At 27.1% G+C, this 26,495-nt stretch overlaps 1 protein-coding gene across 1 annotated transcript in view; it reads left to right on the top strand.

The window, feature by feature from the left end:
- The window catches only part of LOC114121247 (transmembrane channel-like protein), a 77,124-nt gene that overhangs the window by 43,196 nt on the left and 7,433 nt on the right, over positions 1–26,495 (top strand). The window contains exons 10-17 of the mRNA XM_050203345.1: positions 675–1,827; positions 2,703–2,863; positions 10,045–10,644; positions 13,151–13,364; positions 18,596–19,214; positions 20,737–20,846; positions 25,648–25,902; positions 25,984–26,223. Coding sequence (XP_050059302.1) covers positions 675–1,827; positions 2,703–2,863; positions 10,045–10,644; positions 13,151–13,364; positions 18,596–19,191 — 2,724 coding nt within the window. The 3' untranslated portion in view covers positions 19,192–19,214; positions 20,737–20,846; positions 25,648–25,902; positions 25,984–26,223. The remainder of the gene's footprint in view (positions 1–674; positions 1,828–2,702; positions 2,864–10,044; positions 10,645–13,150; positions 13,365–18,595; positions 19,215–20,736; positions 20,847–25,647; positions 25,903–25,983; positions 26,224–26,495) is intronic.

The following is a 26,495-nucleotide window of genomic DNA, read 5'->3' as shown; positions in this document are numbered from 1 at the left end:
GACATACTTAAAAAGTTTTATTGATAATATACATAAAATATAAGATGAGTTTAATACTTAAATATGTTTTTTTTTATAGCAGTTATATGTATAAATTCCAATGTTATGAAATAAATTACTAAGAAAAATTCAGATAAAAAGGCTTGAGCAAATCATCAATTTATAGAATCCTATAATAAAATAAACTTATTTTTGTATCTATTTTTACAGATTAGGATTTATGATATAAATGTCCACAAAAACATTACTATTGAGATTTGTTTGGATTTTAGAAAAGTATTTAGTTTGTTCATAAAAATTATTTTCACAAAATCAATAACTTAATCTGTTTTTAATAGGACAATTTTAACAAAGTTAATTTTTTTCAATAAGATAAATTGGCAATGCCGATACCTAATGAAATAGTGCAAATAATTTTTTTTTGTTTTTAAATTTTATTGTTATTAAAATTATTATTAAAAAATAGTAAGTATTTAAGTCCATTAATTTGTCACAAAGGTACTATAATTTTGATGCATATGATGTGAGACATTTGGAATAAATTGTATACTATATAATGTACTCTAATATTATACGCATTGTACTATTTAGTATTTGTACTGATTATTGCTTACTTCTTAAGATGAGCAATTCTTATTTCAACTGTATTTTTTACCTACGTTTGCGTGTTGCAGACCAAGGAGCTGTTGGAGTTGAAATCCAACGTATCCAATATCACAGCTGCCGCGGCTATCAAAGCTACTACAACCACTATGGGCACTACAGCTACCACGGCTACCATGGCCACTGCGGCCACCATGGCAACAACGGCATCTTTGTTGAAGACGACTTCGACTGGCTCGGTATTGGTAGCGTTAGCATTCATGAATTCTACTATGTCGAATATAACGAAACTTCAATTACCAGTCATCCGAACTATAGATACACAACCGAATTGCTACCGACAGCAAATAGAATGTCCGTTCTCATGGCCAGCTGTCCGGTACATTCCAATCGACGATCATCCGCCTAAAGTAGATGGTTATATTCCCTCGTCAAATGCGCCACTGGAATTCGGTACGACTGGGGCCGACTTTTCTTCGACTATAGATTTAAGTTCCGGTGCGGATTCCGGTCTAACTACAGATGTTTTTGGCGTGAATCGGAATAGTGCCGCTGGATGGACTGAAAGTACGGCCGAAACCACTTTCAAGACCATCGATGATCTACGAATAACCGCCGATGTCGTATACTACGACGACACGTTTTCGTCCGAAAATACCGACACCGCTTCTGAGTTCAATGTCAGCTATACGCACAGTTATGATGGAGCGACGGAGAACTCGACTGAAGGTCTAGTTACTATTGAGTCAATGACGGAGAATTCAACCATGGATCCAGTCGATGATGGGTTAACAATCACGAATCCAACGAATGTTTTGTTAGAAGACTTTAGTTCGATTGTCTCTCAATCGATATCAAGTTCGACACAGAATGCAATAGGTGAAACGATATCGAGCGAGTCCGTAGAATTAACACCGAGTACGACTCCTAAATCGATGGCAAGCCTGGACGTAGAAGTATTGACAGCGAACACGACGATTGATCAATCAATAATTACTATAGATAACGACGATGAGCCATATAGTACAATTGCGTCTGAGGATCTGAAATTATGGAGGACGGACGAGATAATTGCATCGTCTGAAGGAAGAAGAATCATAAAACGGATGTCGGAAGTAATTTTCAATGGAACTCATTGCTTTCAAGTAGTTTGTTCGTCTCCATCACCAGTTACAAATGTAACCGAGGTGCCAAACGGTTTTCAAGGATTTAGCGAGAAATCGAGTAAATACCAAAGCGTATACTCGTATATGTGTACTGTTTATATACTAGATAGTTCAACGTATATGTAGTTGTGGTCGATGTCAATTTGAGCCCTGGAATTCTCTAGAGACTATTACATTAATTCTGCCGAGGACAGTAATTTAATCAAATATCTCACATATAGTTACGCGTTGATGTACATATATAGTATACAATATGCATTATATAACGTTTTTAAATAAATCATATGAGTTTGAAGTAATGATCTGTATCCACATAAAATATAATAGTCACTATAGTGAAATAAATTGAACAATATAACGAGTTTTACCATTTAAGGAGTTTAGTTTAGTAATTTTAGAGTTTAACCAAAAAAGTCAATTATCTAAAATATATTTAATTTATTATGTTATGATGACCACGTATAGAATTTAAAATACCTTTCTTTGTATATATATATTTATATTAATTTTTTACAAATTAATATTATTTAAAATTTTTCTAAGTAGTTTTTTGAAACATAATATTTTTTATAAGTAGTTATGATTTTAGATGTCAAAAGATAGCGTGAAAATGTGGAGCCTTTTCTAGCAAATTTATAATGATTTATTATTTATACTTTTTTTTTGTAAAAGTACCTATGATAATATATTTTAATCTAACATACACCACCAATTTAAATTTACGATTTATACCAATATTAATTGAACGTTACTTATCAAATATTATTATTATATACATTATTTTTTTCTATTCTATTAGGGATTTGTTAGATATTATTGGAGGGATTTATTTTTAATGCTTAATTGTACTTTTATCATAAAAGAGTTAGAGACTTGTAACATTTCATTGTAATTAAAGAAGTATAAAATAAACATACAATGGCTTTTGTATAGGTGAAGCATATGTGACCACAACAGAACATGAAGATGCGCCTAGAGAAGACTTATCTCTTCGTGCCACTTGTTTGAATCTCCAAATCAGGCGACGATTGCGAAAATTGTGTTGGGAAACAATGTTTGGACAAGAGTTAGTAAAACTTACAGTTATGGATTTGGTAAGCATATTATAATGTAATCATATCAGAAATTGATGTTTTTTAATTTCTGGAGAATAATTCTAAAGGGTATACCTGTTTGGTAGTTATTAAATTAGTTAAAAAAAATATGAGCGAATTTAGATTATTAGATATTTAAACACATTTATTCATTTAAATGTCGTTGATGGGCAATTATATTTTAGGACTAAGTAATAATAAATAAATTTGTTTAATACCTATACACGAATTGTACGTTTAATCGTGAATGGAATAAGTTTAAAAAATTAATACCTACATATTAAGTGTTTTTATTTATTTAATAGTGCTAAAACGTTAAATTTTAAATTATTTTAAAACTTGAAAATAAATAAAATAAATATTAATTACTGATAAATTCAGGTTTAGTTTAAATAAAAATTTAAATAATATTACTCTAGAAATATTACCCAATACTTACCTATATCATATTTTAATTGAAATGTTGTAAATATTTATAGGTTACTTGGTAGGTGCATTTCATAAAATAAAATGCAACTTACTTTATTTTCCAATCATACATTCTTAGTTTAAACTTTATTAGTTTTAGTTAATTTATTGTTATTAGCATTATCTTGATATCTGTGATAAAAAAAAATGCAAATAATATAAATGGTTACATATATTAAAAAAAATCTTTTAGGATTCTATAAGATTGTTTTGATAATTTATGTTAAAGAGAAATTAATTTTTAACGGAAAACATCTTTCACAAAAATTAGATCCTACTTTTTGCATTTAAAATTTATTTTTATTTATTTCGCCTGTCTTGTCACAAGCATCTTGTGGTTTACGTATACTTTTAAAGTTATTTTCCTGTTAGAGGTATAGTTGGTTGCACAATTTCATTAATATTTTATTCATACACAGTTTTTGTCTCTTTCCTTAAATGTTTACGTTTTTCAAGCCAATAGTCAAGAAGGTTTGTGTTTTTTAACCTTATTTTTTGACGTTTTATAATAAATTCATATATTTAAAATCTCACTATTATAGGTTTGTATCTGCTCATGTTAATTACTTATCTAATCTTGAAAATAATAATTAACTGGCAAAACAGTAGTATCATAATTATTGTTGATACCAAATTTCATCAAAATTATTTAATTTAAATGTAAAAATATGATAGTATTATAAATGTTTTATACTCACGACAAAATAACCGCTTTTATTTGTCCCTGTTTATTTAATATAAAATAAACGACCATTCCAGTACTTTTTTTTCACAAAATAATTATTTTTTTCTGAGATATTTGAGATATTTTGAATGGATACTACATAAGGCATTTGAAATACAGTACATAATAACAATAATAATATACATTACGATTTAAATGAAACAATTTTATTAGATGGGGAGCATCTATCATCATTTATAGACTTACAGTAATCGCTTTTATTTGATTTCGGAATGTGAATAAAGACAAATGTCCATCAGTGTGTTTACGCAGTGTAAACACATATTATGACTATTTACAAGTTATTGTAGTATATGTACCTAGGTATTTCATCGTGTTGTAATTTATTTTACGTTACGTATTGTGTTGCGCCAATAAGGATAATAACAATTTATTCTTAACAATATATTACACAATAGAAAGAACTTCAGTACTCAATAATCGTCTATTGATTTTAAATTGATGAATAAAAATCGTTTCTTTTTTTATGTATAGGTACTTGTTATTTTATTATTTTAATAATGAACTGAAAAAAATTAAATTAATTAGGTATATGGTAAAATTATTTATAAAAATAAAAATAAAACAATGATCCAGTTTATTAATTATAAAAGAATAAATAATAAAGATAGAAGGTCGTATAAATGTATTATATATAGGTACTTATTATTTATAAAATGTTGTATCTGCTTATAAAACATAGGTAATAATAATAATGAAACAGCTGTAGTACACAAATTTAGATTTATAATGGTGTATTTTAATAAAATGAACTGTCGTTAAAGCAACCATTAACAATATGATCTTCATAATATTAATTGCATTGATACTTATTTGAATGATTATTTTAGTTGAAGTTATAATAACGTTTGGTTTGATCTTTAGCGCCTAGCTTATTTAACTATAAATAAACCGTAAAATATGATATCTATACAATTAACGAGAAGTATTTATCTCAAATCGATATCACAATGTACTTGTATTCAGACTAATATTTAATAATACATATTATTTTAAGAACAATGCTCAAAATATAAAAGTATCTATGTTGAGTGTATAATATTATACTCTAAAAACAATGTATAATTTAATATAATATTGCATATTACAATAATTTGGATATTATGCGCTATTCGTAACTATGCTTTCAGAAAATTTTTCCAAGTTAAATAAAAAACTTATATAATTTATGTAATTTAAAAAAAATAAAATATGCTATTTTAAATCTAATTTTATAAAACTATAATGATCCTGATTTAAAATATAAAATAGATACTCAATAGAATAGTTCTATAAAATTGGCAACAAGAAACCATTTGTACTAGATTTGATTATTTTAATAACAAGCTTTAAACATGAATATTATGTTCCTATTTTATTTATGAATCGAGTATACTTCTAAAAATTTGAAATATCAAGTATGTTACACGAACAGTCCTAATATAACTTAACGTTAATGATAACATAATATTTGAAGTTAAAAAAAATAATTTGATGAAGTATTAATTAAAATGAATTGGATAAATAACATTGATATATGATTTCTAAAATAACATTAGGAATGAAAATATACTACATGACCGAAAAAATTAATAGATTTTTTAAGCTTAAAATCACAAGTAAATTTACGAGGTCGGTTAGAATAAATTTGCAGATAAGCTGTGTGCACCATTCATACTACACGTGACCTGGGTGAGACGAACGACACGAGATAGTGAAATGAGAAAACCTTAACGCTTGGACATATATCCGCAGGATTTATAGTTTCTAAACAAAATATTGTGCATTCCACTAGTTTATTTTAAAATGAGTAAAATACATACCGAGATAACAAAAAAATAATAATAATGCATTCAACTGCTGAGTTATATATCATAGTAGGTATTATAAATGACGTAGGTACCTATCATACATATTAGATAAACTGATTATTATTGTATATTATATTATGCGAGCTTAATTTAAATTTTTAATATGTATATATTTTTAAAAAAAATTTTACGTACAATATAATTACAATATTGTTTTTCTTTATACAAAAACCATATTTTTAATTGTAATATAACTGTATTCATTTATCGTTAGGTAAAAATATATCTTTATAAAATAAAAACAGATTATCGTATTTATTATTGAATACCATATTATGAATAAAATCAATCGGAACTTTTGTGCGTTTAATACTCATTACATATTTAATAGAATCCGTATAGGCTAACAAGCGCAATGATGAATATGAGATACTACAAAAATGAAAGATAAAAAATAACTTAACCTGTGATTACGGTGCTACATCACAAAACATATAACAAGTGATTGTCCTAATTCATCTTTTCAAAGAAATAATAAAATAGATTCATAATAATATAGACGAAGATAGATTATTTAGACTGAAGTAATAGTTTAATGTACTTAATTTAAATTAAAAGTAAAAACTTTCTAGAGGTTGAAGAAGACTAAGATTGTGTTATATAGGTTAAAATGTTTTCTTCATTATAAATTAAATTTTTTCAAAACATTATGGGGAATTTGAAAATTATCTCAGGGATTTTAATATACACTACCCATACTCAATTTTTATTCCAAAAGGTTTTACTCGATGACCCTTTCTATAAACTCAAAAATTGTCACCAAAGAGTAAAACACATCAGATTTTAAACCAAATAGATTTTTTGTTATTCTAAATCTCAAATATTCAATGTGTATTTCTTTCTATAGTAGTAGTTTTTCAATACCTAAGACAACTTTTATTTGGTTGACTTGGGCACAAATTGAGTATGAATATTTAACATTATTATGCTTTGGGTCGGTTGCAAACATTACGTCTCTTTTTTATTCAAACACCGGTCAAAGGTAGAGTATTTCAATTTTAATAAACACGAATTGTACAAACGTAGTAAGAACCATTTACGTAAAGTATTACGACACAAAACCAATTGTCACCCAAAATTCCATAAAAAAAAAAATAGCAATCGAAAACCTTTTTAATAATTTATCTTGATAAAAACATTATTTTATTGAAAAAAGTCTATTTCTATCAACAGTTGTTCACTGAGAGATTGAAAAATATAAATTCTATAGACCATTGAATAATTAATAATATACCTATATTATAATATACATACTACATAGTACATTATATCATGTAAGTGAATTTTTATAATACCAAAATTAATGTTGATATATTAGAGAAAATAGTCCTGAAATTATGAACATTTGAGTAAATAAAATACTCAACTGAATTCGTCTACCATAAATCAAATAAACACTTTCAGAGTTTTCGACATTCATTCACTTTAATTGTTTCCTTCTTGATCGTTCATTGACACAAAAAACAGGTATATTGTTGATTTCGACATATTTTACATACATGAATGCATTCTTATTATAGCGTCCATAGATATTTTCTAGGGAATGGGGGAAGCCATGTTAGGATTCGAGGAGAAATATTATAATTTTACTGTTTTAAAACAACATTTTTTTTTCATATTCTTACTCGTATATATATTTTATTATGTTACAACTTTCAAGTATAGATACATAGGTATAGGTAAAGTTAACTTTATTAATTCTCAAAAAGAAATTGTATTCGTCTCGTATTTTTTCCAAAACGATCAACAATTTCATCATAAAATTTATTATTTCTAATTAGCTCATTTGCCATAGATTTATTTTTGCAATATTATAAAAATTAATGTTTGAAAAATCATAAATTATTCAGTTTAAACCAGGAATGTAAAACGTTTTTAAAAAACGTTATTAAATGAAAAAAAAAATTTTACCGTGAAAAAAATAATATAATAATTATATTTCTGTTATCATTAATAAAAAAAAAAATTATTATATTAACAAAATATTTGATGAACATTAAGTTATAATTTATAAAAAAAAGCTATTCTTGGTTATAACTTAATATTATTAAATATTATTATAATAAAAATTTAAAATTTCGAATTTTCTAATTTTTATATAAATTATAAAAGAACAATTAATTTTAAATATTTTATTTTTTGTATCTACCTATATTGCGTAGTACTTTATTAACTTATAAGAATATATATAAAAAAAAAACGAAATGATCAAAAATGTTATTTGGAAACAATATAGAAAAATAACTTTAAAAACGTTAAACAAAAACTATATTTTTTAAATCAATTAACAATATGAAAAACTGAAAAATTAAAAACGTTTTCCATCCTTGGTTTAAACTTAAAAGTATAATTTCTACCCTATAATATTTACGCAGACATAATATCTGTATAATTTTTACGTACTTTAATTATAATTTTCGACTGCAAATAATCTACTTTAATGTTTTATAATGGTAACCTATAATTCACATAACCACTTTCAATTTGTTACATAGTAAACAGTAATTTATCTTACAACATTCAATTTAAAAAATATTTTGGAAAAGCCAGGGGGGGTCAAATACCCCAGCTTGCCCCCCTCCGGGTGACTATGATTGTTATAAACATTTTCTTCAGTTTTACGATGTATTATATTTTTTGTAGACATTTTACAAGTGTATAATATATAAATAATAAATATATTTATGTGTGTGTTATTATAATTTTATATTAATTTTGTGTCGTCTTAGAGAAATAAAACCACTACGAAGTGGTTAGTTTCGTATATACCTATAAAATACTTTTAAGATCGCAATATTTTTTTAAATATTTTTTTTTATGTTCATTGTTTATAAAGTATATATATTCGGTTAGAACATTTTTTTTTATATAACATACGAGTGACCACACACATGTCAAATATGCTTGTGTGTAAAAAGCAAAAGACAAAAGCGTGTTCGTTATACGTTATATTATATCAATATAATACAATAATACGTATAAATGATGAAACATAACACGAAGTATGAACGCATGCAAATTTATATATTTATTATTTATATAACGTGATAAAAAATGATACGGGTGTATCATAATTATTATTATGCTCATAAAAAATAACTCATTACAATATTCGATGTAATAAACTATCTTCACTTCTGAAAAGTATTTTTTATGTGAAGAACTTTAAATTCTCTATACTTACTCATCGTTATAGTAGCATAAAAATCCGTTAATTTTATATTTAACAACTTCAGTTTAGTGTTTGATTTTTAATAGTTTAATCATAACTATAATTATATATATTGAGTTTAATTAAATATATTTTTTTAAACGCATTAAAAAAAACGGTTATCTTATTTATTTGAATACTTCAGTTTAAATACATATATTTAATAAGTAAATTCTCGGGTATAAAAATATTGTTTAGAATTCACGATATCGGTATATAAGTAATATGTTGGTATATAAATAATGCGTACGGATATTTTTAATTTTTTATTTCACTGAGGGTCGGACAACCTTAGAAAAAATTATTTTGAATACTCGTGTAAAAATCTATTGATTTATGTTCCGTGCAGTGGTGCAACTAGGGGGGTGCAAAAAGGTCTTTAGCACTCCCTGTTTTTATATAGAACTTTTATTATTTTATTGAAATACCACGAATTTTATATTTTTAAATTATAGAAAATTTCCTGAAAAATATTTAATTATTTGGTCGTAAGTCATATAATATAATTCATTATAATTCATTCCATACACGGACATTCCCATAATATTGTTAGACAATTAACTATAAGAACGATATGGTATACATTACAGAGAAATATATTGCTTACGAACTATTTTTAGCCAATATAGGTCGCATCAAAAAGCACTATCCCTGTGAAGCATTCACATATTTAGCACCCTGTGTTTTAGAAGTCTAGTTGTGTCTATGGTTTTGTGTATCAATACTTGTATCATATGTTTAAGTAACGGTTTTAATAATGAACATGTATTTTAATTTCGTACGATATCACATTTAGGGTTTTTAACTGTTTTAATTTGTATTTAAACTGGTTAAGTGCTATAGGAGTGTTTTTTAAACAACCAATTCCAAGGATTTTAAAATAGATGCTTATCGTTGTTTGTGTAAGGTGTCGACAATCATCTCAACGATATTCGTGGACTTTGCGCGTGCCGTATTCGTTCGATACATGAATCGGTGCTGGTGCTGGAATTTAGAGAAACGGTTCCCGCAGTACGGTGATTTCAAGATCGCCGAAAACATATTGCATCTAGTCAACAATCAGGGTATGGTATGGATGGGCATGTTCTTTTCTCCCGGGCTGCCCATCATAAATGTAGTCAAGTTGATGATCATGATGTACGTGCGATCGTGGGCGGTGCTCACGTGTAACGTTCCACACGACGTCGTGTTTCGGGCCAGCCGAAGCAATAACTTCTATCTAGGACTATTACTCACCATGTTATTTTTGTGCGTTCTACCGGTCGGTTACGCTATCGTGTGGATTGAACCATCGTGGCACTGTGGTCCATTCTCACAGTATAAAAAGATCTATCACATCTTCACCAACTCGATCAAGAAAGCTGTACCTAATCCAATGGTGCACAGGGTACTCGACTATATAGCATCACCCGGCATCGTAATACCATTGTTGTTGCTCCTCATCCTCATCATTTACTACTTGGCATCACTCACATCATCACTACGAGAAGCTAATAACGATTTGAAAGTAAGTGAACATTCTTAGTCTGCGTTTTGGCGGAGGCTGTGAGCTCAAGTTAAAATAATATCACATAGAATAAACATTTTTTACATAAATGGTCCTAGGAAAAAAACTAACTGTAACGTAATGTAACGAGTGATATATTACATCATGTAATCGGAATGTTATAAACCAAAAAGTGACTAAATTAGGTAATTAATAAAGTACTAAATTATTCTTAAAATTGGAAATGTTCAGTATTGTGCTAAAACATGAAATTATATTAATTTTCATACTATTTTTTCAAACAACTAAGAAAAAATGTTGTGCATTGCTGTGCAAATGTTTTAGGCGATTAGAATAAATTTATTATTTTTAAAGGAGGATGGTCTAATTTTTCAAATTATTAATTGCACTGAAACTTATTTGAATAATTATTGGAGTTGAAATTATAATAACGTTTTTAAAATAATATTATTGTAGATTGGCTATATCTATGTTCCTTGAAACAATTCCATTTCAAACTTAATTTATCAATACTAATATATAATACATAGAAATATTGATTTTATTGGTAATTATTATTATTTAGAAGTTACTGATACCTTCAAAATCCCGATTTTTTAATACAATTTATATTCAACTAATAAACTTAATAAAAAACATTACATAATATTTTGTTTTTAACTGTTTTTAAAATTGTTTATATATATTTATTATGAACAAAAAATAAAATTTTATTTAAAACTTAATGGTTTTTGATATTCATGTAAGAATTGTTTAAATTTACGATCAAAATTCAAAATAATGTTTTCACTCGTTTTTTAAAACACAGGATTAACTCTAAGCTATAATTGATTAAACTTAATTAACATATATAATAACAAGTTTCTCTTATGGAAAGTTTACTGAGTCATTATACGACATTGGGATAGGGTTATTAATTAAAACAGAAATCTATATAAACAATTAGAATGCATTGTAAAATTTATATAATTGTATACGTACACTGTTCACGTGCTTTAAACTATCATGAATAATTAGGGATATAACTAAGAAATAAATCGATTTTATCCTCGCTGTTTACAAATCACATCACGATAATAATATTTAGGATAAATAGAATTAAAGTAAGAACATTTTGAATGAATAAACATTACAAACTTAATAAAAATTAATAGTTATTACAATACAAATTTGAACTTTGAGCTATAGTCTGGGATATGGGTTGTAGGTAAAAGGTTTATAAATATAACTTATTTATTGACGTTAAAACATCTGAAATTTCCAATTCTGCTTTGCTTTAATTTTAATATTATGTGTTAGCTGATTTCCAATTGTTAAATTTAAAATCATTTAACGATAATATTATTTATAGTTTAAATTTTTATAAAATAAATGTATTGTATTTATGTTTGTTTGCATCCCAGATGTTCTAATTTTCTATCAAAACCTCCTTTTCCTTTACAACCAATATAATAATATATTAAGTTTCTACCACAACAAAGTTCAGCTTTTAGATTTTGATAACGCCATATCATAAAATATGATATAATATATTGTTTATCTAAATCATTTTACAAAAGAAGACTGCGTTTAAAATAATAAGATTGAAAGTAGTTTACAAGAATTGAAATCGATATTAACTAGCTATTAGGTTGATAAAAGTAAGAATGGATAGCTAAAATAAACATAAGTTAATCGAAGTTATTTTTTGTTGTTATAAATAATTAAGTGTAATTAAATCATATTTAAGTTCTGCAATCTAGGATAATACACATGTGTATTTCAATTGATATTATCTGCCATGCATGTTTATGGGAATGGCTTGCTTTATATTTGCAAGTAAGAAAAAATAGCTAGCGAGACCTGTTGCAGGCCATTTCCGAGTATTTTTCATTTTATATCATGTTATGGAAGAAGGATTGTGGTGTGAGTATTCATTTTTAGCTCGCGTATTAGCCGATATGATATAAATTATAATAGTAGAAAAAAAAAATCGAAAATAATAATTTTACTAGCACAATAGGGTTGAATGTAAAACATTAACTATAATTAATGCGTAGATTTATTACCGTGTTTGTGTATATAATATTATGTATAATATATTATATTGCATTTATTATTGGTTTTTATTATATTTCATTAATTTGTTTCAATGCTTATTTTTCTTAAGCCATACAAATAAAATAAATATATAATTTATCATCGAAAAATATTGTTAAAACAGCTAATCACAATTTTATTATTGATGTATAGTAATATATAAAAACATTATTGTAATAAATTCGATGTTTTTTTGGCAATAGTTAACTAATTTATGAAATCGTATTACCTTATATTGACTATAGGTACTAATAGAAAAGCTCTCTAGTTTACACTATTTTTATTTTTATTTTTCAATGATTTCGAAAAGAGGGTCCAGGTGCCACGGACCTTCTGGATACATGCGTATAAAAAAAATAATTACCATTACTCAAGATAATAATAATAATAATTATTATTATAATTATTTTTTCCATGATATTCGTAGACACAATTAAGACGCGAGCGAACCGAAGAACGACGGAAAATGTTCCAGTTAGTAAACAGGAAGAAACATGGTAGTGGCGTCGATAACGATGATGAAGACGATTACGCGTGCATGGATACGACGTTGGATAAGTGGAGACATATAATGCCAGACAATAAGCTGAAGACGGACGTTCCAAGCTCTGTGTTCGAAATCGCTGAGAAAAAACTCACAGGTTAGACCACATTAAATAAAATTAAATAACAAGTATAGAACCTATAGTTATATCCAGGAGACGGATTGGGATGCTAATTTGATACGGAAAATTGTACTGCCGAGTAGCTCATTTTTATTAATCAGACTGTCTAAAAATATATTTAAAAGATTTTTTTCTGCCTCACTGTCAGTATATGTAGATATATTTACTTATCTAGACATAATTGTAGTTTACCTATGCTCTTTTTAACATTTTTATTTGATTTCTTTTTTACTTAAACTAATTACACAATAAATAATTAAAAAACAAATATTTAAAAAAGTAGTTTATTAAGAATACCACGGGTTTTGAAGAAATAGATTGTTCTTGATTTTTGTTCAAAAACTGCAATTATAGGCAAAACTACGGGTCAGGCCAGTTAGTTCATGGCCTAACATAATATTGGCTGGATATCATAGTATCATACTGACTTAGTAGTTATAGTAGAATTTAAAGTAAAAATTAAAAACTTAGAATTTTTTTTTCATATTTATCACTTACTTGGCAGTTGACTTGTCTTAATACAATTGTTTCGCCTATGCTTACAATTTTAGAAAGAGTGATAATTTAAAGATGTGAACTAAACTACATTTGTTCCTCGCTATCTACATATATAAAAATAAAATATGAATAAAGATCAAATTACTGTTATAACTAATATCAAAGTGTTAGGTACATCATCGATTCTGGTATCGATAAAGCTAAACGATTTGCGAACAACTATTATAATTAGGTATACATTAGTGTATTACTTGTATGGACAAATAAGGGTTATGATCATTGACATTGCCCACTTTCATTACAATAAATATGATTTATATTTTATATTTAATAATAGAATGGGTCGAATATAAATTTCACCGTCCAAGTAATCACGATGCCGTAGGCTGTGGTCATATATTACATCGAATACCAATTGTAAACATTTATCACAATTTTAAGTCATAAGCAAAGGCAGCGATTCCAGTTTAATAGTGGTAATATGTATGTATATATAGTACACTATTATATATATATTATACTCGATACACGATATACCGTTGGCGTTCAATGATACAGCTTAAAAATATGCTATATTTAAATAACGTTTTCGTCTTTTGAAATTTACGTTGGAATTAAATATAGACCACAGGAATCATCATATAATATACATATAATATATACCACATGTAGACATAATTTATATGGTCCGATGGCAAAAAATTAATTTTTTTGTAGATGAGATTTTTGTTGATTTTATTTAATTTTTTTAATTTTATCTTAGGTGCTCTATTTTTGATATGAACATTAAATTACTATGGAGCAGAAAACTTGTTTAATTTCTAAAATAGCTCATCAAAGCAATCGATTGATGATTCTCTATATGAATTGTATATACTTGAAGAGTGACCATACTCTCGTTTATACCTGGAATGTCCCTTTTTTGATCATCATGTCCCGTTGTTCCAAAAAACTTCGAACGGAATGCTTTTTATCCCGTATTTAGAAGATTGTACCGTTTTAATTCCGTTATTTCCATATAATTAAATCGTGATTTATAAATGTTTGTAAAAGTATAAAACTAATTTATGAACCAAATATAAAACAGTTTATATTTAAAACTTGAAATTAAAGTTATAAATAACAGACTAAAATTTCTGTGGAACGAGCGTCGAGTGCCGATGCCGACGAGCAATACAAATAACAATAAGATAAGTATGGTACACGTCGTATTGCATATGCATTACGAACTAAAATAATATATAATAATATTTATAATCGATAGGGATTTAGATATTGATTTGTTTAATCAAAAAATCAAACAAAAAAATGTATCGAATTGTAACATACGAACAGTAAAGCGATTATGTGAATTTTAATAAAATGTAAACCATCTCACAAAATTATTACATTTACTGGTAACAACTGTAATACCAATTTTAGAGACGATGGAAGGAGTAGAACAAAAAAAATGTTTTTGCGATTTTAAACAATATTTTAAAGACTAATATTTCTGGAATTGGTTGTGCGGCTCATATTCTGCATAATACTATGCAAACAAGTACAGATATCCTAACTATTGATAGTTAATAAAATGTTTCAATTTTTTTATACTTAATATACGGTTAGAGTGGAAGCATCAAAAGAATTTCGTGATTTTAAAATACTCAATACAAAAACATACTTGGAAGTGTAAAGACAAGATGGCTATCCTTACAACCAACAGTCTTCAGAATTATTGAAATTTGTAAAATTGTACTTTGACACTCAGAAGAAATGCCCAACCGTTTTAAAATTATTTTTTAGTGATCCCGTTGTAATAATATGGTTTCATTTAATACAAAGTCAATAATTAAAAATCGTTTGAGACACTATAAAAAGAATAGAAAAGGACAACATATCTGCATATGAAGTATCAGACAAATTAAAAATACTACGTGGAAAAATAAAAAATAGAACAACATAAAACTTTTTAACTTCCAGTGTAAACTCAATAACTTTTAGAACTAGAGACAAAAATTAAATACACAAAAACAAAAATATAGAATAAACTAACCAGTTTTATGACACATTTTTGTTGTACGAAATATTGAAAAGTGAGAAAATTCTTTTGAAAAACTAAAAATATTTTGTTGGACCCAACTGATAAATTATCCAACATACCTATCCAAAAAAAAAAAAAAATAAACATTTATTTTGTAAAATAATAAAAAACAAACCGATTGAAATGTGGATAAAGATATTCTTTTTGATGAATATAATCATGTAGTGAATGTTGTCAATGCAAATTTAAATAAATGGCAGAATAATTATGTTCGTGTTGAAAAAATATGGTGTGCTATCTATAAAATTTTAAATAGTAAAAGTATATTGATAAATAATTTTTAGAAGATTGTAGAATATTCTCTAGCAATGCTTGGAACAAATGCTGCAATTGAAAGAATATTTTTTATTACTAATGTCTTTGGACAGACCAAAAAAATCGCTTTCTTGTTTCTACCATGTTTCTACCATCAAAAAAATTATAATTTTGAAAAATCATTTCAAAAAATATTCCTGTAATGATTTTTATGATTTTTTATTGAAACAACCAAAACTGTTAAATGCAATCAGTTCATCGCAAAGGAACAGTAACGGAATAATAGATAGGTAATAAAGGATATGATGAGCAATCGACATCGACCTAATAAAAGCAAACAAGTTTTTATTAAAATATGAAGCAAGGTAGTTAAAAAATATTTTAATTGTAAATTGTAACTATAAAATATAAAAACTATTTTAAAAAAACCAAAAATGTGTTTGTTTTTTTTTTTAGAGTACTAAAACCAAAAACTGTTTGTCTCGTTTTTTTTTTTTTTGTAAAAATTGTCCCCCTCACTATTATAGTATAATATATACTATATAGTATCATAATGGTATATAATCGTATCTATAGAGGTATAAAGTACAAATCTGTGTACTCATAATATATATAGACACGGCACACGTAACAACAATACATACAACAAATGTGTAGTAGTAGTAGATAATATAGATCAGCGATAAACATAAAATGATAATCGATGGTTCCTCCGTTCGTCCTCCGTTTGCCAAATGAATTAAATAAAACCATTATTCCAATCCGAGTGCATTTAATAATTCAAAAGAATGAATAAATAACGTATTCGCGTGGCGGGATTTAGTGAACCGCAATATGCAGTATGCACGTACCAGAATAACTACTTAATGGAGACGGTGTGTCGGAGAATTTTGTGATGGTTGTTAATGACTAACTCTCGCGTTCGAATGGACATGGCCGATAGCATAATAATTAATAATAGTTTATCGATCGCAATAGGTACAGTATGAGAATGTAATTTTCTTTATCAGTAAATACGATTGGGTAACCACACGAGTTCAAAAAACTAAAAATGTTTGTAAGAAATATATTTTTCTTTATACTTCTCATTATAAATTATTATACATTGTCAGGTAAACACATTAATTCGTATTTTTTCTGGTATCTATTTTCTATTTACTAATTAGGTACATAATAATTCTATTATGCTATATTATAATTTATCACAATGGCTTCAGCTATGGTTAGACCTTTTAAATAATTTATAATTATTCTTTTGTATACATGATTAGGTAGGTATCGATATTTAATAATGAATAATTATTAATAAATAAAAGTTTAAACATTTAGTTTGATTTAATTGTTGTCACGTGGTCAAGTAAAAAATTTAACTGTTGACATTTTAATAAAAACAACTTTAATGTATGTAGACATTTATTGAATTTAGTATCAACAATGTTAACGAATAGCTATTACCAAGCTCAGATTCGGTCGGAAATGGCTTAAGTTTCCCCGAAAAAGCTATTAAACCTGCAAACTCTTTAATTGTTTATTATTATTATTATTATTAGGATTGATAAAGCATATAAGCTAGGTACTAATTACCAACATATTAAGGAATATATTATACATACCTATATTATAAATAAATAACATTTTTTTTTAATCATATATTCTATTATCTATCAATTAAACCGTAACGATATGTTGATTATTGATAGTTTGTGATGTCAGCAGAATATGGCCAAGATGAACTGGATGGGTTACAATAGAGACACTGGTTAATAAGAGTAACCTCTTAGTCGGACAATTCTTCATTTTTGAAAATAAATGTATGTTTATAATATACACTCTTACTTTTAACTGAATTCGGATAAATGGGACATTTTTATCAAGTAAATTATATTAATTATGATCAATATTATTTTATAGTATTAATGTTATCAAATTAGTATTGTAAATAGTACATAACTGAAAGCTTAATAAAAATATTTTTGCTTAAACATCATATATTATTAAGCTACTACTGGTTGAGCAGTTTATTGTTTTTGATTGGAAATACGTATTTACTCAGTAATGTATATTAGCCTTAAGTGTACTTACCTAAGAGATAAATAATTAATTAGAGTTCCTTTCAGAAATTTTTATTAAACAGTGAAGATGGTGATTTTCATAACGAAATTGTCCATCCTAAATTTATTATTTTTAAACAAGGGCGGTGTTGTTGGATGATAAAAAAAATGTAAACATAATGTCATGATCTTGATTATTGTACCTACGTCTTACGTACTACATACTTATGTATGTGGGTGGTTTATGTTACTTTGAAATTCTTGTGATCATTTTTAAAGACTTATAATATAATTATTTTCAATTATAATTTATAACATAGATAATGAGGTATTGGATAGAGTGCGTGAGAAACTCGTGCATATAGAAGCGGAGGATCAGCAACCTGAAAATAAAAACAATTCAAGTCGAGAAGATCAACAGCAACAACAGCAGACGCAACTACAGCACACGAAACCCCAACGTAATCATCACCATCATCAGCCACCACTATTGCAACATCACCACCATCATCATCACCATCACCAGCAGCATCTCTATCACCACCTCCGCCGACCATCGAGAAGCGAAGAGCCGCGGGATACAACGGCGACGCTGCGGAAGTGGAAAAAGTCCAAAGTGGTCCGACATCTATCATCCGAGTCGGAGTCGTCGGATCAGTCGGAAGCAGTAACGGAAACCCGTGAACCTATTCAACCTCAGGTCACCACTGTCTTGCACAGTTCCGGATTACATCTCAAGACTACAGCCGCTGAACTTCCGGTCAGCGGTGCCGTCGTTGAAGAAGGGGGTCCCGCGACAGTTGTAGATCAGCCCGTCAAGCAGAGGGCCAGGCTCAAGTTAGCGCAAATACTGTACAAGGAAGCGCGTAGGAGAAGACAAAAATACGTAGAGGAACTGCAAAACCAACAGGAATAAATAAAACATTTTAGATTCACAATGTAAGTAATTTTCAAATCATATATGTTTATTTTGACCTTTTTTTTTTATACGAAATTCATGTATTGTTTTGTTATTAGTTTACATGTATCATTATCAAAACAATTATTATAGTATAAAAACCTATAATATAATAAATTTATTTAAAATACTATAAAAATATACTGGAGAATAGACAGAATAGTATAATATTATATACATTTAAATGAAATAATTGTTATTTTAATAAATAATAATAATATTTTGGGTGGTGCTAGTTTACGCGCACAAAATAAATACCAAAACGACAACTTGTTTGCGTACAAGGTACAAAACCACCACTCATTAATTATTAAATATTTGCACATTAGTTTTAAAGCACAACTATTATTGTAATCGTGTAGGTTTTTAGTTTCATATTTTATTAAAAAATTTAGTCATAATCGTTTAACTGTCAACACAGTTTTATTTTAATGTTATTTTAATTTTTAATACATTATTCATCGTTACTCTGATTTCACTCCTTTTTTTTCTTAAGCCACTACACTCATTTATAATATATATTATATATGTGTATGTGTGTATGTATTTTGTAACTGTTATAGCATTCACTAGGTACCTCTATTCAATATTGTATATATTTAAGAGGGAGCAACTCGTGGGTGGTTTCCAAAGTCCAGTTGCATTCTCTATGTAGATATATACTATAATATAACACATTAATATGAAATTCGTTCTTTAAAATTATTTTTTTTTGTGAATTATATAATTCAATAATTAGAGTAATATAGTTTTTAAATTCAATTAATAATACATCACATATTATATTATCTAAATCTTTAAGTAGATAAGATTTTTCATTTTTTCATTGTATATTAAAATAAATTTTATAAATAAAGTTAAGCAGTACTCATATAAACTATACATTATAAATTATGTTTAGAATACGAACTTTATTATGACTTAAATAGGATATAATATATTAAGTTTAAACTCTAATCTTGTCAATAATTTAAAAATTTTTAAATCTAATTCGATTCCTTTAAAATTATCATTGAATTCAAGATATTTTTATGAAACGTTTTCAAGACGATTTTGAAACAAAATATAACCACGATAACCTTTTTTTAATCCACAAGAAATATCATAGTTCCAAATGTTGATCTGGGTGATGGTATGACGTCACTCCATATCCCGCTACCTTTCAAAACGATTTATTTTTAAGAAATGTATACATATTAGATTTTTAAGGTGTCTGAGATAAATTACCAATTTCAGAATCTATTTTAAATTTGGTTACAAAATGACTACAATATTATGTCCTTAACTACTATTTGTTCATAAACAGGAAGTTATAATAAACTAAATTTTAATGTATAAATAATGTTTATGATTATATTTTAATAAATTATATTAGTAACTATCATTTTTAATTTATTAACACTACTAATATTATTTATCATATTTTGTTGCTTATTATACAATATAAATATAATGTTATATAATATTATCTGTAAGTAATATTTACCTTACTTATTTTATTAGAATATTTATTGTTAATTGTCAACCGAAAAAATCAAGAAAACATAGAACCAAAACAAAATGTTAATATATTGCAATTGTTTTCAAGAAATTTAATGAAAGTAATTTCTAAGGTACGTAAGTGTGTTTGAGTGTAATGCGTGTTATTTGTAACTGCAATCTCAGATTAAAAATACATTTGACTTCGAACATTATAGACACTTAATGTGCTCCTTTAACTTCAAAATAGACTAATAAATATTTTTTTTATTTACTATTTTCACGGTTTTATGAATATTTTTTAATTATATAACAATAAGTATACCTAATAATAACTATGAAAACTAGAAAAATAATTATTTAATATTGTTGGTATAATATTAAACACGTATTACTCCAACTATTTTTTAAATTATTCAAATAATTTTAGTATACTCGTAATCGCCAATACAACACTCCAGTAACAAATTATATGTATTTCAAGCATTAAACACTAATATCTATAAAATATTTTTACTCTACACTAATATGTCAAAAATTACTTGTATCAAATAATCATTGTATATGTTAATTTTTTATATTATAGATTAATAATATCATAGGTGATGATATTACCTATGTATCTAGTTTATTTTAAAAATGAGCATTGAAAAATTATTTTGTAAAAGGAGCTGGTATTTAAAAATTAATAGGCATAAGGTGTCAGGACTATTATTATTCTCTGGACCTGTAAACAAACACTTTGTACTGTCTACTGTTTAATTTTCACACCACAGACATTTTGTACAGTGAAAATAAATGGGTAATAGTTGATCACGGAAACTTTGTACTTAGACTAGAGCCAGAGAAATATTCTATTATTTTTTTTTGGTGGGGAAGAATTGAGTATAAATATATTATATTATGAAATAAAATATTATAATTTCGGCGAGGGGGTTTGAACCCTAACCCCCCCCCTGACTACGACCTTGCTTTGTTCGGTAAAAATCAACAAGTAAATAAAAAATAAATTTGGTAAAATACTAGATAAGATAAGATTATAGTGTTCAAAATATTAGCATCCGAGAGCTTGCACAATTTCAACCGTACCAATCAATACATATACAAGTTTGATATTTAACAGTAGAACATTCAACACACTATGAATCAAACCACAAAATAATTAAAAAAAATTAATATTAGCTATTACAAATAAGTTATTAGTATACCATTTTAATAACAAATAGTTCAAATATTCAAATTAATTATTATTTCTTAATGTATTGAACTCATTACTAGATAGAAAAAAGCACAGTAAAATACATAAAAACGGGCCTTTTCCCATTACATGGTTGTGGACGTTTTAATCAGTCTTTCTCGTGCGGCGTTGCCAGACTTATTGTTAATCAATTATATTATTTTATAAAATACATTTATTTAATATTATTTGCCCAAATTTTGTATTATTTTCAAATAATCCAATCATATTATGTTATTAACAATGGTTTTCTAATACAACGCCGAGCTAAAAGATAGATACGATGTAGTGTAGATATTAACATATTTTAAAATTTATTTTTTATTTTTCAGCTTGTAACGTATTATACATTATGTTAAATTATTATTAATGTAGAAAAAATGAAAAATGTCTAATTAAATCCCGAAGTAAAAAAAAAAAAAAAAAAAAACAGAAATTTATAAATATTTAGAAAAATTTTAAATTTTTTTGCTTGAAATAGTACAAAATATCCACTATATTCAATATTTTTAATACCATGTTATGCGACCGTATAAAGTGCTCTTATAACCTTCTGGATCATTTTAATCTTAATATTTTAATTCAAACGCCGTTTATTCACCGTTACATATGTTTTCTTGTCAACCAATAGTCCAATGTATCCGCCATCCACCTCATATAAACAGAACCGTCCAAAATCCGGTATGGGACGACTATAGTCTATTTGAATTATCTATCGGGAATCGGGATACTTGTCGATATAGACATTAATATACTGTCTTACACACAGTGACAACACCATCTGTTTGGAAAAAAAATAACACCGGATTCTTTTGTCCTTATTTTTTGTGTGCCACCCGTGGAATTTACCCCATCATACTCTAATTCCACTGTCACCGATGTTAATGTATTACATTCCACCGGTTTGACTGCAGCTGTAACAATGTATTGTCGCAAGCTAGCGTGTGTTGCCATAGTAAGACATTCCTCAATAAATTTGAATTTTAGTAGATAGTGGGTGGGTGAGGGTTGTTTTGTTGAATGAAAACAATATTTTTGTCTGTATTTCTATGTTACAGATTTATATGTCTACATATGAAAAAAAATATATCGACTCATAAAACTGGTATTTTATTTTATTTGTCATGAATTACCTGAACGTTTGCAAAAATCCATTAATATTTTAAAAATATAGTTTGCAATATATATTAAATAAGTATTTTATAGTGATTACTGATTATAGGATATAACAATCGAAATTTATTTGGTTTATTTGGTGCAATTGCTCATTTTAATTCATATAGATTTAAGATTAAACATGTATTTATCTTTCATTTAATTATACCTATCAATTTTCTGAAATTTAATAAAATAACTTTACCTATGAATTTGGACAACTGTCATATTTTTCATACTCATCGTATAATTTGATTTCTTTAACTTTATAAATAAAATATTTTTCCATATCCTAGAATTTAGAATAATTAATTCAAATAAATTATAAGATATTTTGATGAATTTTTAATTGAAACGCATGTATATAAAACTGTAGTTAAATTAAATTTTTTCGTTAAAATTATATAGAATTCAAAATTTAAGTTAATTACTTACCTAATTATTATTGTATGAGAGACATAAACGCACCAAAAATAGGATACCATGTCTTAAATTTTAAAAGACATTATTTCCCTACATATTTTACATTTTATCGTAAAAAATAAATAATTTTTTTGTACTATAAAGTGAAAAAACCTTTGTATATTGTAAAAAGGTTTTTTGAATCACTATTCGGGTAAACAGGAATTTATGCGGTGACAAGATGAGGTCGTCCACAGGGTTGCGTGTGCGTGCCGTAAACTAGTATTCGTTGTATCTATGTTACATGTGGTGACTATTTCGAATCCATAAAATATTTTATTCACAAAATCCCTGGTACAGAGCCCAACTACAATCACATCAAAACTGTGAGTAAATCATTAGTATTATTTTTCTATTAAATATTCCGATCTTAGGAAAAAATTCGATCCGATCCGAAAAAAATAATATGTTTAAAAATATAATTTGAAGTACCTATAATGAAAATTTTGTATTGTGCACGATATTGCACATTTTAACATTTAAAAGAAAAAAAAATAATAGTGTTACCTACCTTAGCCGCTTCTGATAATCTAGAAATACATTCATTTATTACGGTTGATGTAGGTTCCACGGTTTCAGCCGCTCTATTTTTCAGACGATTGATAGCAACCGTCACCTCGACTTTTGCAGCCTCAGAATCATGAGTATGTTCATTAATGCGTTTTAGTACGTCTAAACTGTCGATTTCAGTATGAACTCGTGCTTTACACTCATGTTTGTATTTACACCGCCAAAATCGTTTAAGCGAGTCAGCACTTAGTTTGTCAAATAAATATATAAAACCATCTTCAGTGAAAACACATTGATCTCGATTCGACTTTATTAATGGCATAACTACTTAGGTACAATATTATATAATAAATTAAAATAAATCAATATAAATTGGTGATTGTTAAAAGTAAAATGCTGCAACCACTGTTTTTGGAGTAAACTAAAATTGTAGTTGGTTTGTTGGTGGATTTTATCGATTTCGATAACGTATATATATGAAAATAACAGAATTGAATTAATACAATACTGGTCGAAGCGACTTCGTGTCTAAATGATAACGCAGATTTCGATAACGTCAGATAATTCCTAATATCGTGATAAAACTTTAATGTTAATTACAATTTTGTCCTCGCGTCCAAATGTACTCGCGCCCAAACGGCCGCGTCCATTTGTCCCTGTTCGTAAGTATTCAAAAATTTAAAAAGTAATGGGATAAATAATAAGCTGTATGTAGCCAATTTACCTAATATGATAATGCGATTAATAAACAAATAATTATTAAATATGTATTATATACTTGTCTTTTATATTAGCTTTTTAAAATGTATACATGCTCATAAGGCATAACTATATAATAATATTATGTGTGAAAATAATAAATATCAACTAAAACAGTATTCGTTAAACTAAAAATTAACAAAATAATCACAATATTACTAAGTGTATAAATCATTACAGAATATACTAAATAAATAGTAATCATAGTTATATGTCGACTGTCAAGTCAAACATATTGCTGCTATAATTTGTTTTCATTTCGAAACGTTGTTCGCAAGCGATACTCCGGAAGTTATAATATTATGATCATTATGGTTGTACATTCAATTAAATATTATATAGCAAGATCTTAAAGAAACAGTGTTGATCATAGTACACCTACTAATTATAATACAGCTAGTTTTGTTCAATGTTGATGTATTACTATGGTAATGTTTCTATTGCATAGATGCGAATGAATAATTCTGTTAACATAAAATGTCTGTAGTGTATTAAATTAAATTTATTAGATGTAATAATACACAAAAAGTGACATTGGGATACAAATATCGGCTTTTAATATATAGGTTGGTACATCATTAATAAAATGTTTTAGGAGATTATTAATACATGGAGAGTCATGTTAAGTTTTCAATAAGGTGTAGTCATTTTGTATAAGTTTAAATATTTTTTGTTCTTATATTTTTACAGGGTTAGTACTCATAAGTATAATTACCTCTTCTATAATACTCGACAGAATCGTTTAATATGATAATGTAGATGTATTAGTATTAAGTATTTCGAATATCTTCTTAACTGCAACGACCCCATAGAAACCTTTACTTGGACAAGGATAGAACCCAACCTAAACGAATGTACAACACCGTCAAAACAAGAAGTTGAACTACAAATAAGGCGATTGAAGAACTATAAATCACCTGGTGAGGATGGTATACAAGATGAGATTATGAAAATGCTGAACGAAGATTCATTAACACATATACATTGGTTACTAACCCATATTTGGAAGAAGGAAGTACTACCGGAAGGTTGGAATTTTTCAGTCGTATGCTTAATCCATAAAAAAGGTAACCAACAAATATGTAATAATTACAGAGGAATAGCCTTATTGAATGTGGTTTACAAGATATTGTCCTATTGCATTTTAGATAAGGTTAAACCCATTGCGGAAGAGATCAACAACAGACTGGGCAGGACATGCATGACGGAGAGTAGGATCCATAGTAAGAACAACAATCGAAAAGAACCCGATCGGTAAGAGACCCTTAGGAAGATCATGCTTACGCTGGGAAGACTGTTTAAAAAGATACGCGGAAAGCGTTGAACCAGAGGTACCATGGAGAGTAGCGGCAGAAAATAGAGATAGATGGAGAGAAATTGGTTCGGCGGTATGGTCTCAATTACCTTAACCCCCCCCCCCCCCCAAAATGAATATAACAAATAAATCTATTCACTTTTTTTTCTGTAAAAGTTCGAAACACAGCACCAATCCGTAAATTGTATGTTTTACTAGATTATTGTACTATATATTAATTTTAAATATTAATTATTATTATTTATATATTCAGTTATGCAGACAATGGTAGGTAAGTTTACATAAGGCTCTCATAACAAATACGAGTAATATACTACACATTTATATTTTATACATTCATCCTGA

The sequence above is a fragment of the Aphis gossypii genome, chromosome 3 (genome assembly GCF_020184175.1).
Source record: "Aphis gossypii isolate Hap1 chromosome 3, ASM2018417v2, whole genome shotgun sequence".
NCBI classification, from domain to species: Eukaryota; Metazoa; Arthropoda; class Insecta; order Hemiptera; family Aphididae; genus Aphis; species Aphis gossypii.
The sequence above is the reverse complement of the archived record's forward strand: the minus strand, read 5'-3'. Positions and strand labels throughout refer to the sequence as shown.